This window comes from Ylistrum balloti, unplaced genomic scaffold (genome assembly GCF_031769215.1).
Source record: "Ylistrum balloti isolate Yb309-2 unplaced genomic scaffold, AGI_CSIRO_Ybal_v1 Utg370620, whole genome shotgun sequence".
NCBI classification, from domain to species: domain Eukaryota; kingdom Metazoa; phylum Mollusca; class Bivalvia; order Pectinida; family Pectinidae; genus Ylistrum; species Ylistrum balloti.
The window spans coordinates 120,185-133,269 of NW_026782380.1; the positions used below are offsets into that span (position 1 = coordinate 120,185).

Consider the following 13,085-nt stretch of genomic DNA (forward strand, 5'->3'; position numbering starts at 1 on the left):
TCCATTCATCACCCCATGAAATCAAAAACAAATTCAATGCTTAAATAAACCTACTGTTTGCTGGCTTTATTACCCTATAAACGACCATGATCACTCTTACCTAGGTTCTCCTTGTAGTAGATGGTGGTCATATCCAGTGCTGAACAACCAGAGTAATTTCAGTATTGTGCTTTTTTACAAAGACATAACCTAGTGTACAATCTGGGATCCCTGAGAAACAAGTGACATGGGAAGGAATTGAGCCACAAATCTCAATCTTCACTTAATGTTGACACCTCATCACTAGGTTATCATGGGCCCTCAATAACCACACATCTCAATCTTCACTTAATGTTGACACCTTATTTACTAGGTTATCATGGGCCCTCAATAACCACACATCTCAATCTTCACTTAATGTTGACACCTTATTTACTAGGTTATCATGGGCCCTCAATAACCACACATCTCAATCTTCACTTAATGGTGACACCTCATTACTAGGTTATCATGGGCCCTCAATAACCACACATCTCAATCTTCACTTAATGTTGACACCTTATTTACTAGGTTATCATGGGCCCTCAATAACCACACATCTCAATCTTCACTTAATGTTGACACCTCAGTATTAGGTTATCATGGGCCCTCAATAACCACACATCTCAATCTTCACTTAATGTTGACACCTTATTTACTAGGTTATCATGGGCCCTCAATAACCACACATTTCAATCTTCACTTAATGGTGACACCTCATTACTAGGTTATCATGGGCCCTCAATAACCACACATCTCAATCTTCACTTAATGGTGACACCTCAGTATTAGGTTATCATGGGCCCTCAATAACCACACATCTCAATCTTCACTTAATGTTGACACCTTATTTACTAGGTTATCATGGGCCCTCAATAACCACACATCTCAATCTTCACTTAATGGTGACACCTCATTACTAGGTTATCATGGGCCCTCAATAACCACGCATCTCAATCTTCACTTAATGGTGACACCTCATTACTCGGTTATCATGGGCCCTCAATAACCACACATCTCAATCTTCACTTAATGTTGACACCTTATTTACTAGGTTATCATGGGCCCTCAATAACCACACATCTCAATCTTCACTTAATGGTGACACCTCATTACTAGGTTATCATGGGCCCTCAATAACCACACATCTCAATCTTCACTTAATGGTGACACCTCATTACTAGGTTATCATGGGCCCTCAATAACCACACATCTCAATCTTCACTTAATGGTGACACCTCATTACTAGGTTATCATGGGCCCTCAATAACCACACATCTCAATCTTCACTTATTGTTAACACCTAATTTACTAGGTTATCATGGGCCCTCAATAACCACACATCTCAATCTTCACTTAATGTTGACACCTCATCACTAGGTTATCATGGGCCCTCAATAACTACACATCTCAATCTTCACTTAATGTTGACACCTTATGTACTAGGTTATCATGGGCCCTCAACAACCAGGTACCTCACAACAATGCTTTAATATCTACATAAAAAACAACAAATATTCATGCGTATTTTGTTTTTTCTTTATTGACACAGACCCTCCATACACACATATGTACACACACCCTCACATAATTATCCATATACACTGCAGATCCAGGACAGATACTTTACATTGTACATCAGTACACTTAAAAGGGTTTTCAGTTAATCTTCATACAGGATATGTAGATAAAGAAACTTATTGTAGCATGTTTAGTTAGTACATTGTACTATTGCTGTTGATATGTATATTTTCTGTTAACGGATCACGCAGAATAAATATGCAAATCATTTAATTATTGTACACTTTTCTCTGATATTTTTTAAACAGTGAAATAGGCAGTAGTTAAATGGAATCCCCTGTCCAAATTCTTGTGGAGATATAGAACAAGCTACTATTTCTGTATTTCCATTATCTTCATAAGGATTGCTGTTGTTCTGACACATCTGGTTCCTCAGTGTTCTCCATCTGCATGAGAATTTCTGATGTGACCTCCGTGAACAATCGGTCCCAATCCCATGGTTTGTCTTCCTGTAAACACAACAGTTGTCACGATATTGGCAATGTCAATTATTGTGTGCAAATACTGGTACATTAGACAGACAAAAACCTTCAGGTACTGCAAACTTCCTGCATTTCTATTACATATTATGAATTTAATTTTCAATGAAATCAATTTGTTTCCACTCAGATGGCCGATAAATCTTATTTTGAATAAAAGAAAGTTTATTCACCAGAGAACTCAGAACAGTAATAATCAATTCCTCAATATGGAGTGTGTGTAAAATTACACACTCATGATATTAACAATTGTGAAAATAATGCCACAAAATAATGCAGTGAAATTAAAGTCTCTCATCGACACAACACCATACCAATGTGAACCAATATACTGAGCATCAAGTTACAGTGATAAGTTGTGCAGAGATTTTCACTGATGTCAGTCAAATGTCAAAATGTAGGTCAAAGTGACCTACTTTTGATACGTGACCCACTATCTTACCAAGGTGAACCCATAAAACAAGTATGAAGTCACCATGATTGTAGTTGTAGGAGACAGGGCCAAAACAGCTCTTTAATGTGCATGAAAGGTCAAAATGTAGGTGAGAATGATGACCTCCACGTCGTCTCATGAAGATGAACCCATATCCCAAGTACATGTACTAAGTTCCTGTGATTAGTTGTGAAGAAGACAGGGCCCAGACAAGATAGTGGAAGGATGGATGGAAGAATTAACAGACATATTGCAAAACTATACTCCCATCTGGTTCGTGGGCGTGGACTGAAAAACTTCACATTACAGGATCTGTCCATAACTGAATAATTTTTAAACTCTTTACCTCAAGTAAGTCGGCCTCTGTTGACATGGACTTGGTCAGTAACTTCAAGTCAATTTCATTATCCTGAAAATATAGAGCACCCTGCAATATACCTAGTATAAACATGTAGGTGTCAACATAATCACATATATTTCATCTTTCCACTTCATCTGATGATGGTGAGCTATTCAAAATCATTCTTGGACAATTTTAAGAAACTTACCAGTGTCAGAAAAGCAGCCTGTCTCAGTAGGTCATTGTCTAATTCTCTGTACGTAGCCACTCTATTCACAGCCACACTGTAATCAAACATAGCATTCTATACCAGGATAGTATATAGCTTTTCAAAATTTACCTTCCCTGTCAGATTTCCTATATAAACAATGCTTTCTTAAAAAAATCCAATACACAGTGAAATCTAGCAAGGCCCTCAAGTATTCTGATACCTTGTCTTATTGATGAAATCTTAAATCTAAATATATATATATATCTTCAAGGGAGACTTGTGTATACCAACATTCTGTCTATTAAGTATATATGTTGTTGCCTACAGTGAATTAGATTAGACAGGTTTCACTGTCCTGAAGGCAGCAAGTCGATATGGTAATTTAATACTTTGAGAGAAATTCTATATACATGTAAGTTACACATCATGTAAAGAATAAGAAAGATGTATCGATATTGTTAACATATAACATATAAATATAAGATATCATTCAGCTATGATATGGCAAGCATTGATAAATGATTTCAAATTAATCTGTTAAATATTAAGGTCGTACTTTGGAGCTACTGCAATGGATGAGGTGATGTCATCATCCTGTTGGTCTTCAAGGTCAGGTATCACAGGGATTTCTGTAACATATCTCATAAGATAATAATCATGTACTATAGAGAAATTTAATCAAGTTTATTATATTGTATGTTTTTAAAATATTTTTTTCTAAATTAGCACATTCTCTAAGACAACAGATACTGTACAGATTACAAAGCAGTAAATTCTAATTATATGCAATGTATAATGAGTTTGGCAATTGGTTCTCTTCACTTAAATAGGAGTACAAAAATGTTGTAGGACAATATTACACAAATACATAGCATACCGTTATCAGAGTCATTGTCTGGACTTTTAGGGCGTAGGCGTTCACTGTAAACAAACAAGTACATAAGGTTAGATCATGGTCATAGATCAAAAGGTTAGTAGATTCATTTACTATACATAATTTTGTATACCATGTGTCCCTAGTAATAGTACAGAATATTTAGTTTTAATTTAATTTTAATTTCTTCATTCTGTTTACAGTTTTATTGGAAATTTCTCTAATCCTGATATAAAATTTGCTTCATCAGGGTGTCTGGTTTGAAGAATTGTACACTCATTGTGGTTACAAAGATGTTATTTCTATCTGCATATTACCATAAAATGTGAGGATTGGTGCCTAAAACTTTAAATAATTTTATCATGTTAAAATAATATTTATCAGATTGAATGGACAACACTATAAAATTCTTGAGATGACAAGAAGTTGTACAAGCTAGGTTACTACGTATAAAGTTGCACCTGTAATAAAATAAATAAAAAAAAGAAGTGTAAAATTGTAAACAAAGGCATATTATGATTCCCCAACATAATCAAATTGATCATATCTTTACCTGGAATAATATAAAGAGAATTTGGTGATCCAAATTTTCAATATGAGATGTTTCTGTAAAAATCAGAGATTCACCAAGGGTGATCTTTCATAGCTCAACAAAAAACTTTGACAACAGATCTTTTTTTTAAAAAAAAAAAGGTTGCAAATGTAGAAGAGACTAAGCTATAAAGAACAAACATGTAGTATTAAAAGCAAAATAAAATAATTAAGACATATATAAACTTTATTTATTTTAAAACAACTGCGAAACAAGTTATCTCTACTTATACTAATCACTCTTGTTGGCCCTGAAGTAAGTATGGAGGGATCTTCCTGTGGGAGGAAACCAGAATACAGGGTAAACCTGTGTGGTCCTGCAGGTGACCCCTTACCTTTTCACATCTGTTCCGGGAATCTAATGCCAGACAGCTAGGTGAAAGGTAAGTGAGTTACCACTGTGCAACCCGACCATCCACATCAGATTCATCTCACCTTCCACCCATAGGTTTATCATGATGTACCTTCAGGCTTTTGGCATGTTTTCATGAATCATGATTTTTTAAAACCAACTTCTATAATGACTATTTCAATGTCATCAGTAATATCAGAATAAAAGTGTCCAATGCATAACACTATTGATACTACAGTTCATGTCTAACTCTGAAACACACATTATCAGTGCATATCTTACTAATCCTACAGTCCATGTCTAACTCTGACACACATTATCAGTGCATATCTTACTAATCCTACAGTCCATGTCTAACTCTGACACACATTATCAGTGCATATCTTACTAATCCTACAGTCCATGTCTAACTCTGACACACACATGCATTATCATCCTACAGTCCATGTCTAACTCTGACACACACATTATCAGTGCATATCTTACTAATCCTACAGTGACACACCATGTCTAACTCTGACACACACATTATCAGTGCATATCTTACTAATCCTACAGTCCATGTCTAACTCTGACACACATTATCAGTGCATATCTTACTAATCCTACAGTCCATGTCTAACTCTGACACACACATTATCAGTGCATATCTTACTAATCCTACAGTCCATGTCTAACTCTGACACACACATTATCAGTGCATATCTTACTAATCCTACAGTCCATGTCTAACTCTGACACACACATTATCAGTGCATATCTTACTAATCCTACAGTCCATGTCTAACTCTGACACACACATTATCACACACATTATCACATATCTTACTAATCCTACACATGTCTAACTCTGAAACACACCATGTCTAATCCTACATGTCTAACTCACACACATTATCAGTGCATATCTTACTAATCCTACAGTCCATGTCTAACTCTGACACACACATTATCAGTGCATATCTTACTATTCCTACAGTCCATGTCTATCTCTGACACACACATTATCAGTGCATATCTTACTAATCCTACAGTCCATGTCTAACTCTGACACACACATTATCAGTGCATATCTTACTAATCCTACAGTCCATGTCTAACTCTGACACACATTACACATCTTACTAATCCTATCATGTCTAACTCTGACACACATTACACACACATTACATCCATGTCTAACTCTGACACACATTATCAGTGCATATCTTACTAATCCTACAGTCCATGTCTAACTCTGACACACATTATCAGTGCATATCTTACTAATCCTACAGTCCATGTCTAACTCTGACACACACATTATCAGTGCATATCTTACTAATCCTACAGTCCATGTCTAACTCTGACACACACATTATCAGTACATATCTTACTAATCCTACAGTCCATGTCTAACTCTGACACACATTATCAGTGCATATCTTACTAATCCTACAGTAATCCTACAGTATGTCTAACTCTGACACACACACATTATCAGTCCATGTCTAACTCTGACACACATTATATCTTACTAATCCTACAGTATGTCTAACTCTGACACACATTATCAGTGCATATCTAACTCTGCATATCTTACTAATCCTACAGTCATGTCTAACACACACATTATCAGTGCATATCTTACTAATCCTACAGTCCATGTCTAACTCTGACACACATTATCAGTGCATATCTTACTAATCCTACAGTCCATGTCTAACTCTGAAACACACATTATCAGTACATATCTTACTAATCCTACAGTCCATGTCTAACTCTGACACACATTATCAGTGCATATCTTACTAATCCTACAGTCCATGTCTAACTCTGACACACATTATCAGTGCATATCTTACTAATCCTACAGTCCATGTCTAACTCTGACATATCACTAATCCTACAGTCCATGTCTAACTCTGACACACATTATCAGTGCATATCTTACTAATCCTACAGTCCATGTCTGACACACATTATCTGCAACTCTGACACACATTCTAATCCTACAGTCCATGTCTAACTCTGACACACATTATCAGTGCATATCTTACTAATCCTACAGTCGATGTCTAACTCTGACACACATTATCAGTACATATCTTACTAATCCTACAGTCCATGTCTAACTCTGACACACATTATCAGTGGATATCTTACTAATCCTACAGTCCATGTCTAACTCTGACACACATTATCAGTGGATATCTTACTAATCCTACAGTCCATGTCTAACTCTGAGACACATTATCAGTGGATATCTTACTAATCCTACAGTCCATGTCTAACTCTGACACAGTGGAAGTTCCTAGTAATCACTACCACACACATTAGAATACAGGTATATTAATAGTGATGGGATGCAACTTTCTGATTATCATTAAATGACAAATTACAAGAAAACCTTGTGCAAAATAATTGTGTTTTCTCCTTAACATTCTACATAGCTGGGTCACATTCTAGAGGAGTTTGTTTCTACATAGCGATGTCAACACAATCCTGGTCCCATCTGTCACCTGCAGAGCATCAGTAACAATAATATTGTACTTGGTTCCTTAGAAGCTTGGAATATGGCCAGTTTAAAACAGTTGCTAATTCATATACATGAATGCATTTTTGTCCATCACCATATAAAATAACAGAAAATAATCTAAAGTGTTGTTTACATATAAAGTGATTTGTAATTCCATATACTCCCTGTACCCAGTGTTTTTACATTGTTAATGTCCTGATCTTAACATTTCTTTTTTACAGATAAAAATACAAGTTTTAACACAATGATTCATTAGCTTTTGTTTAAACATTGGCACAGCATGAAGACTGATGACATTACTGTATTTAAAGAGATATCTTGATAAATCAAAGACCAGTAAACTTCACAGCATGTTACAAGTCATTGAAACCCTTTTTTCTAAGTCAGGACATTGATAAAGGAATAATAACAAAGTTCATTGTAACAAACTGACCATATTAGGTGTGGTAAAAAAAGGAAAGTGGTAACTGGTGCAGACATAACATACAAAAACACCTGGGGACAACACACTACTGCTAGTGGACCAGTGCAAATCAAAGCTTTACCCAAATTCATCATCAATCCCAAACAGTACATCTTGTTCACTGGTACAAAAAGTAAAAATCAAAACAACATGCAATTAAAATTGTGATTCATGTATGAACATAGATGCAATATTTGAAAAAATGATATTACCATGTGATGTTCTAGTAAATATATCCATGTATACTAAACGTTGCCATTCCTTGTGACTACCACATACGTACAATATATAATCACTATATATACTAGTATCCCAGTATTTAAATAAAATTAGGGTTGGCAGTGGGTATGTAATACAATATGTTGGAGTACTGGGTTTTATACAAGAACTTTTACAAACTTGCATGGTCTCTCTTCCTAAAATAAAATATTCATCAGCTGTCATGTGTTCACTTTAACATAAACAGCAACAAAACCAAGGTGTCAACACTTCAAGGCACATAGAACCCTAATCAACAACAAAAAGGATAAGCAATTTATGCAACTAAGGACAAAGGATAACTAGGGACGATTCAGCAAATAAAATACAAGGATACAGGATACAGGATACAGACACAGAAGTCACAGTAAGGTAACACAACCTGAGGATGTCACAGTAAGGTGACATAACCTGAGGAGTCACAGTAAGCTGACACAACCTGAGGATGTCACAGTAAGGTAACACAACCTGAGGATGTCACAGTAAGGTAACACAACCTGAGGAGTCACAGTAAGGTGACACAACCTGAGGACTCACAGTAAGGTGACACAACCTGAGAAGTCACAGTAAGGTAACACAACCTGAGGAGTCACAGTAAGGTAACACAACCTGAGGAGTCACAGTAAGGTGACACAACCTGAGGATGTCACAGTAAGGTGACACAACCTGAGGATGTCACAGTAAGGTAACACAACCTGAGGATGTCACAGTAAGGTGACACAACCTGAGGAGTCACAGTAAGGTGACACAACCTGAGGATGTCACAGTAAGGTGACGCAACCTGAGGATGTCACAGTAAGGTGACACAACCTGAGGAGTCACAGTAAGGTGGGACAAACTGAGGAGTCACAGTAAGGTGGGACAAGTAGAGAAGGCTCTGTAAGGGAGACAACTAAGATAAACGGATGAGGTCCAGTAAGTAGGGGGAGACACACAACCAGAAAACACATAGGAAAAGACACAAACAGGACAACCAATGGATGCACAGTAAGAGATATAAACAGGAAAAACAGTCACAAGACAAAAAGTACATCCTGAGAGATACAGTAAGGGACACAAACAGGACAGACAGAAGGTACAGTATGGGGCCCAAACAGGACAGGCAGAAGGTACAGTAAGGGACACAAACAGGACAGACAGAAGGTACAGCAAGGGACACAAACAGGACAGACAGAAGGTACAGTATGGGGCCCAAACAGGACAGGCAGAAGGTACAGTAAGGGACACAAACAGGACAGACAGAAGGTACAGTAAGGGACACAAACAGGACAGACAGAAGGTACAGTATGGGACACAAACAGGACAAAGAGAAGGTACAGTATGGGGCACAAACAGGACAAAGAGAAGGTACAGTAACAGTAAGTCATACACAAAGGACAAACTGAAGGTACAGTAAGGGGGACAAACAGGACAAAGAGAAGGTACAGTAACAGTAAGTCATACACAAAGGACAAACTGAAGGTACAGTAAGGGGGACAAAAAGGACAAACAAAGAATGTACAGAAACAACAAATACAGAACAACTTATTTGCACAGAAACCTAACAAAATGAATAAGCAGAGTAGGATATCAGTATATGATTGATTGCCAAAGCCAGTGATCCATGCCATTGAGTATATCATTACTAGCAAAAAGTGGGATATTGAGAAGGGGCTATAAGCTGTATACAGATGCATCTGTTTGCTGACCAATCTCTTGATCAGTATATAAATCATGCAGCTTACTTTTGCTTGCTGAAACAAAAAATGTGAAGGACAAGAAATATCCTATTAGTTGAATGAATTTTCCATTTATCTTTTTATGAAATTATATTTGCTTCACATGATTATCAAATCTGTCAGAAAATTAAAAATTTGAAGTTTCATTTAGCCTAATGAAAGAATAGTAAATATTTAATCATTATGTGCATTCACACAAAAACTCAAATCTCAAATCATTCAATGTAAGCAATAGACACTTTTGCAGACCATATTATGAATTTCATAAAGTGCAATGCCAATAGGACACATCATTATCATCAATGCAAACAGTCACAGCAAACAATATCAAACCAGAACTATATGATTGTTTATGCCTACCTAAATCATTTAAAGGACTCAGAATTTATCTTTCAAAACTGACAACTAATTCCTTCCTTTCTTCTATAGAAAATTCTATACCTGGGTGAGGACTTATCTAAGTAATATATAGTTTTATATGAGGAGTTGTATGCTTGATAAATCAACGTCCAGATCTGCCAAATGGTAGACAAGCATGTGTGTGATCAGTATAACATTCCACAAACATTTAAATCATCTAACTACATCAAATAAATACATGCATGTGATAAGCTACATTACATGGACTAGCAGTCTCCTCATGATAACAAAAATGTTCTTATACATGATTACCAAACTACCCAAAATATATCATATAAGCACCATTTTGCTAACATTATTTCCTGACTGCTATAAATATAGCACTGAAATGGACTATACTACACCCTGCTATAAGTTTTGTAAAACAGGCTTTAGTTCTGTGAAGCCATTATTGAGATACCATACCACAATAAGTTCATCATTGTTCATCGAAGAGATATTTTTCAGAATTGTTCAGCACTTTAGGGAAGATTTCATCGTAAGTCAGTTCTACTGTACTCAACCTTGGAAATAGGTTAAATCATCTCCTTTTATGACTCATTCAAATCTTCTTTCATATAAACATGAAATAGGGTAAAAGCATTAACTATTACAAAATGTTATGAGTGTCCCATAAAACAATGAAAGCATGTCAACAATAATGTACAGGGTATACATGCTGTACACATTTCTATTCACTAATAATTCTCCACTCTCCTCATTTGTTCTAACACTAGCATCAATGTACAGAACATTAAAAACTTGATGACCTGTGTTAGAAGTTCAAAAACACAACAACACAACAAATGTACAAGACATTCTCAAAACATCATGATACTTTGGTAACAACTTGGGATTTAACAGGACAATACCCAATACAACACTACATCTCCAAAAACACTATAAAAGTGACAACAACCTGTGACTAGTGAAACTATGGCTAACTGAGTACATTTAACACAGTAAAACTACCTGTGAACAGCCACTTTGACCAGGGCACATATATGAATGACTACTGGTCAAGTGTCCATACTTACTCTTCAAACTGTTCAAATCCTTCTCCCAATTTTCTGCTGAAATTCAGATTTTAAATCCTAATCAATTCATTAATTCATCAAACAATTAAATCAATTCATTAAATAACAATAGACATTTTTTCAGGTAAAGCTGTCAATTACAGCTACTCAAGAATTACTAAAGAAAATCCACTTCAGAATACAAAATTTTATTTCATTAATGTTTTGTATGTCGAAAAAAATATTTTTTGCTCTACTTAATCAACTTAACTGATCACCATGAAAAAGGAAATAAAATTTATTGTATAGTCAGCATATTTACCAATAAAGTGATAACTGATATCAAACTAATTTATTTGGAATGTGTTTAGTTTGTGTATAAGTATTTGTTAATGCCTGTTGGTGAAGATCATCTGATACCTTTTTTCTGCAGTTTTTATATGATAATGCATGCACCTGTGAGAGTTTGTATGTATGAACAACATTTATTTCACAAGTGCACTTGACTTACAATGTACATTTCCTGTGTGTTTGCATACATGTATGTAAGAGTCACTGAGTGTTATATATGAAATACCTTTTCCTTGGAGCATCTTCTCCCCAGCCAGACACCCTTGAAGGCTTTGGAGGACCACCCTGTCAAAGAAGAGATATTTGCATTTATTTTCATAAATACAAACAGATTTGTGATAGAAACTTGTATAGATTCTAAAGCAAATCTTGATCCTGATTACAACATAATTTGTTTAATCTGACATGCATTAAGCACTGATTCACTAAGATTACCATATCTTCAGGTGACTTCTTTTGTGGTTTTGTTGCCCTCGGCGAGTCCTCCTCAAATGCTGGTGCATCTGGTGGTGTCACATTCTTTGACTGAGCTCGGCGTCCTTGCTTTGCACTCTGTCAATAATGGATTACCAGAATGTTAACACAAAAATTAAAGAACAAAGTTAAACTTTCCATCGACAGAATTATGCATAATTGAACTGTCATTGATAAGGATCTATTATATTGTGATAATACCCTTATTTATAAATAATATAGTCTCCCTGAGGAATATTTCTCAACTTTCAGTCAGAATTTGAAACACCTGTGTCCCAGTCAGTTCCTGTACTGTATATATACATGTAAGAAGTCGTTTGAATGTCAAAGTATATGTGATATCGAAATTACAAAACAACACGAAGAGAAATTATCCATAATTGGATGATGTTTTGCTCGAAGAATTCAACTGTTATTCAGCGAAAGTGGTTGGTTGTCAATATAAACATTCCCATCCACAAGTCATATATACAGTCAAGTAAGTGTGAAGCGCATATACAGCTCTATTCTGCTTAATATCACTATCATATACAATTGCATATTTCTTTACGTGGTTATTCTTAATGTGAAAAAGAGTAAAACATTGCTACCCTAGACGGTTTTGAAGCCGTAGTATTCTCGAATGCCAGATCGTCGTCCATCTTGTGGAATGTGTCCAAGGGAAATAACTCAAACGTGTAGTTTTACCTAAAATAAAAACCGGATTTTGTCACACATGCGGTCCGGAATTATAATGAACGTGTACGAAAGCCCTAATATAAGTCAGCGTCACTTTATTTAAAAGTATATACTTTTTGTTAAAGGGATACAATGCTTTTGTTGTAATATTGGATTCTTCAAGAAAACACCAGTTTGGCATTTTCGCTGGCACAGAATCTAAGGGAAATTCAGTGTGACGGATGATCTAACTTAGCAAAAGGACATCCAGTGACTGGAGGACACAGTACAACCAATACAAAAAGACAGGGGTATACACTGAAGTTCCCGGATGTGTTTAAAAAGGACTTGA

The 13,085-nt window shown here is 35.8% G+C and overlaps 1 protein-coding gene across 1 annotated transcript; it reads right to left on the bottom strand.

Moving 5' to 3' along the window:
* Window positions 1-1,543: 1,543 nt before the first annotated feature.
* On the bottom strand, window positions 1,544-12,726 carry LOC132557061 (intraflagellar transport protein 43 homolog). The gene is made up of 9 exons (XM_060221541.1): window positions 12,667-12,726; window positions 12,038-12,154; window positions 11,829-11,887; window positions 11,273-11,308; window positions 3,940-3,983; window positions 3,619-3,691; window positions 3,060-3,135; window positions 2,858-2,920; window positions 1,544-2,048 (listed from the first exon to the last, which is right to left on the bottom strand). The coding sequence occupies exons 1-9, from the start codon at window positions 12,715-12,717 to the stop codon at window positions 1,935-1,937; spliced, it is 633 nt and encodes a 210-aa protein (XP_060077524.1). The 5' UTR covers window positions 12,718-12,726; the 3' UTR covers window positions 1,544-1,934.
* Window positions 12,727-13,085: the final 359 nt, after the last annotated feature.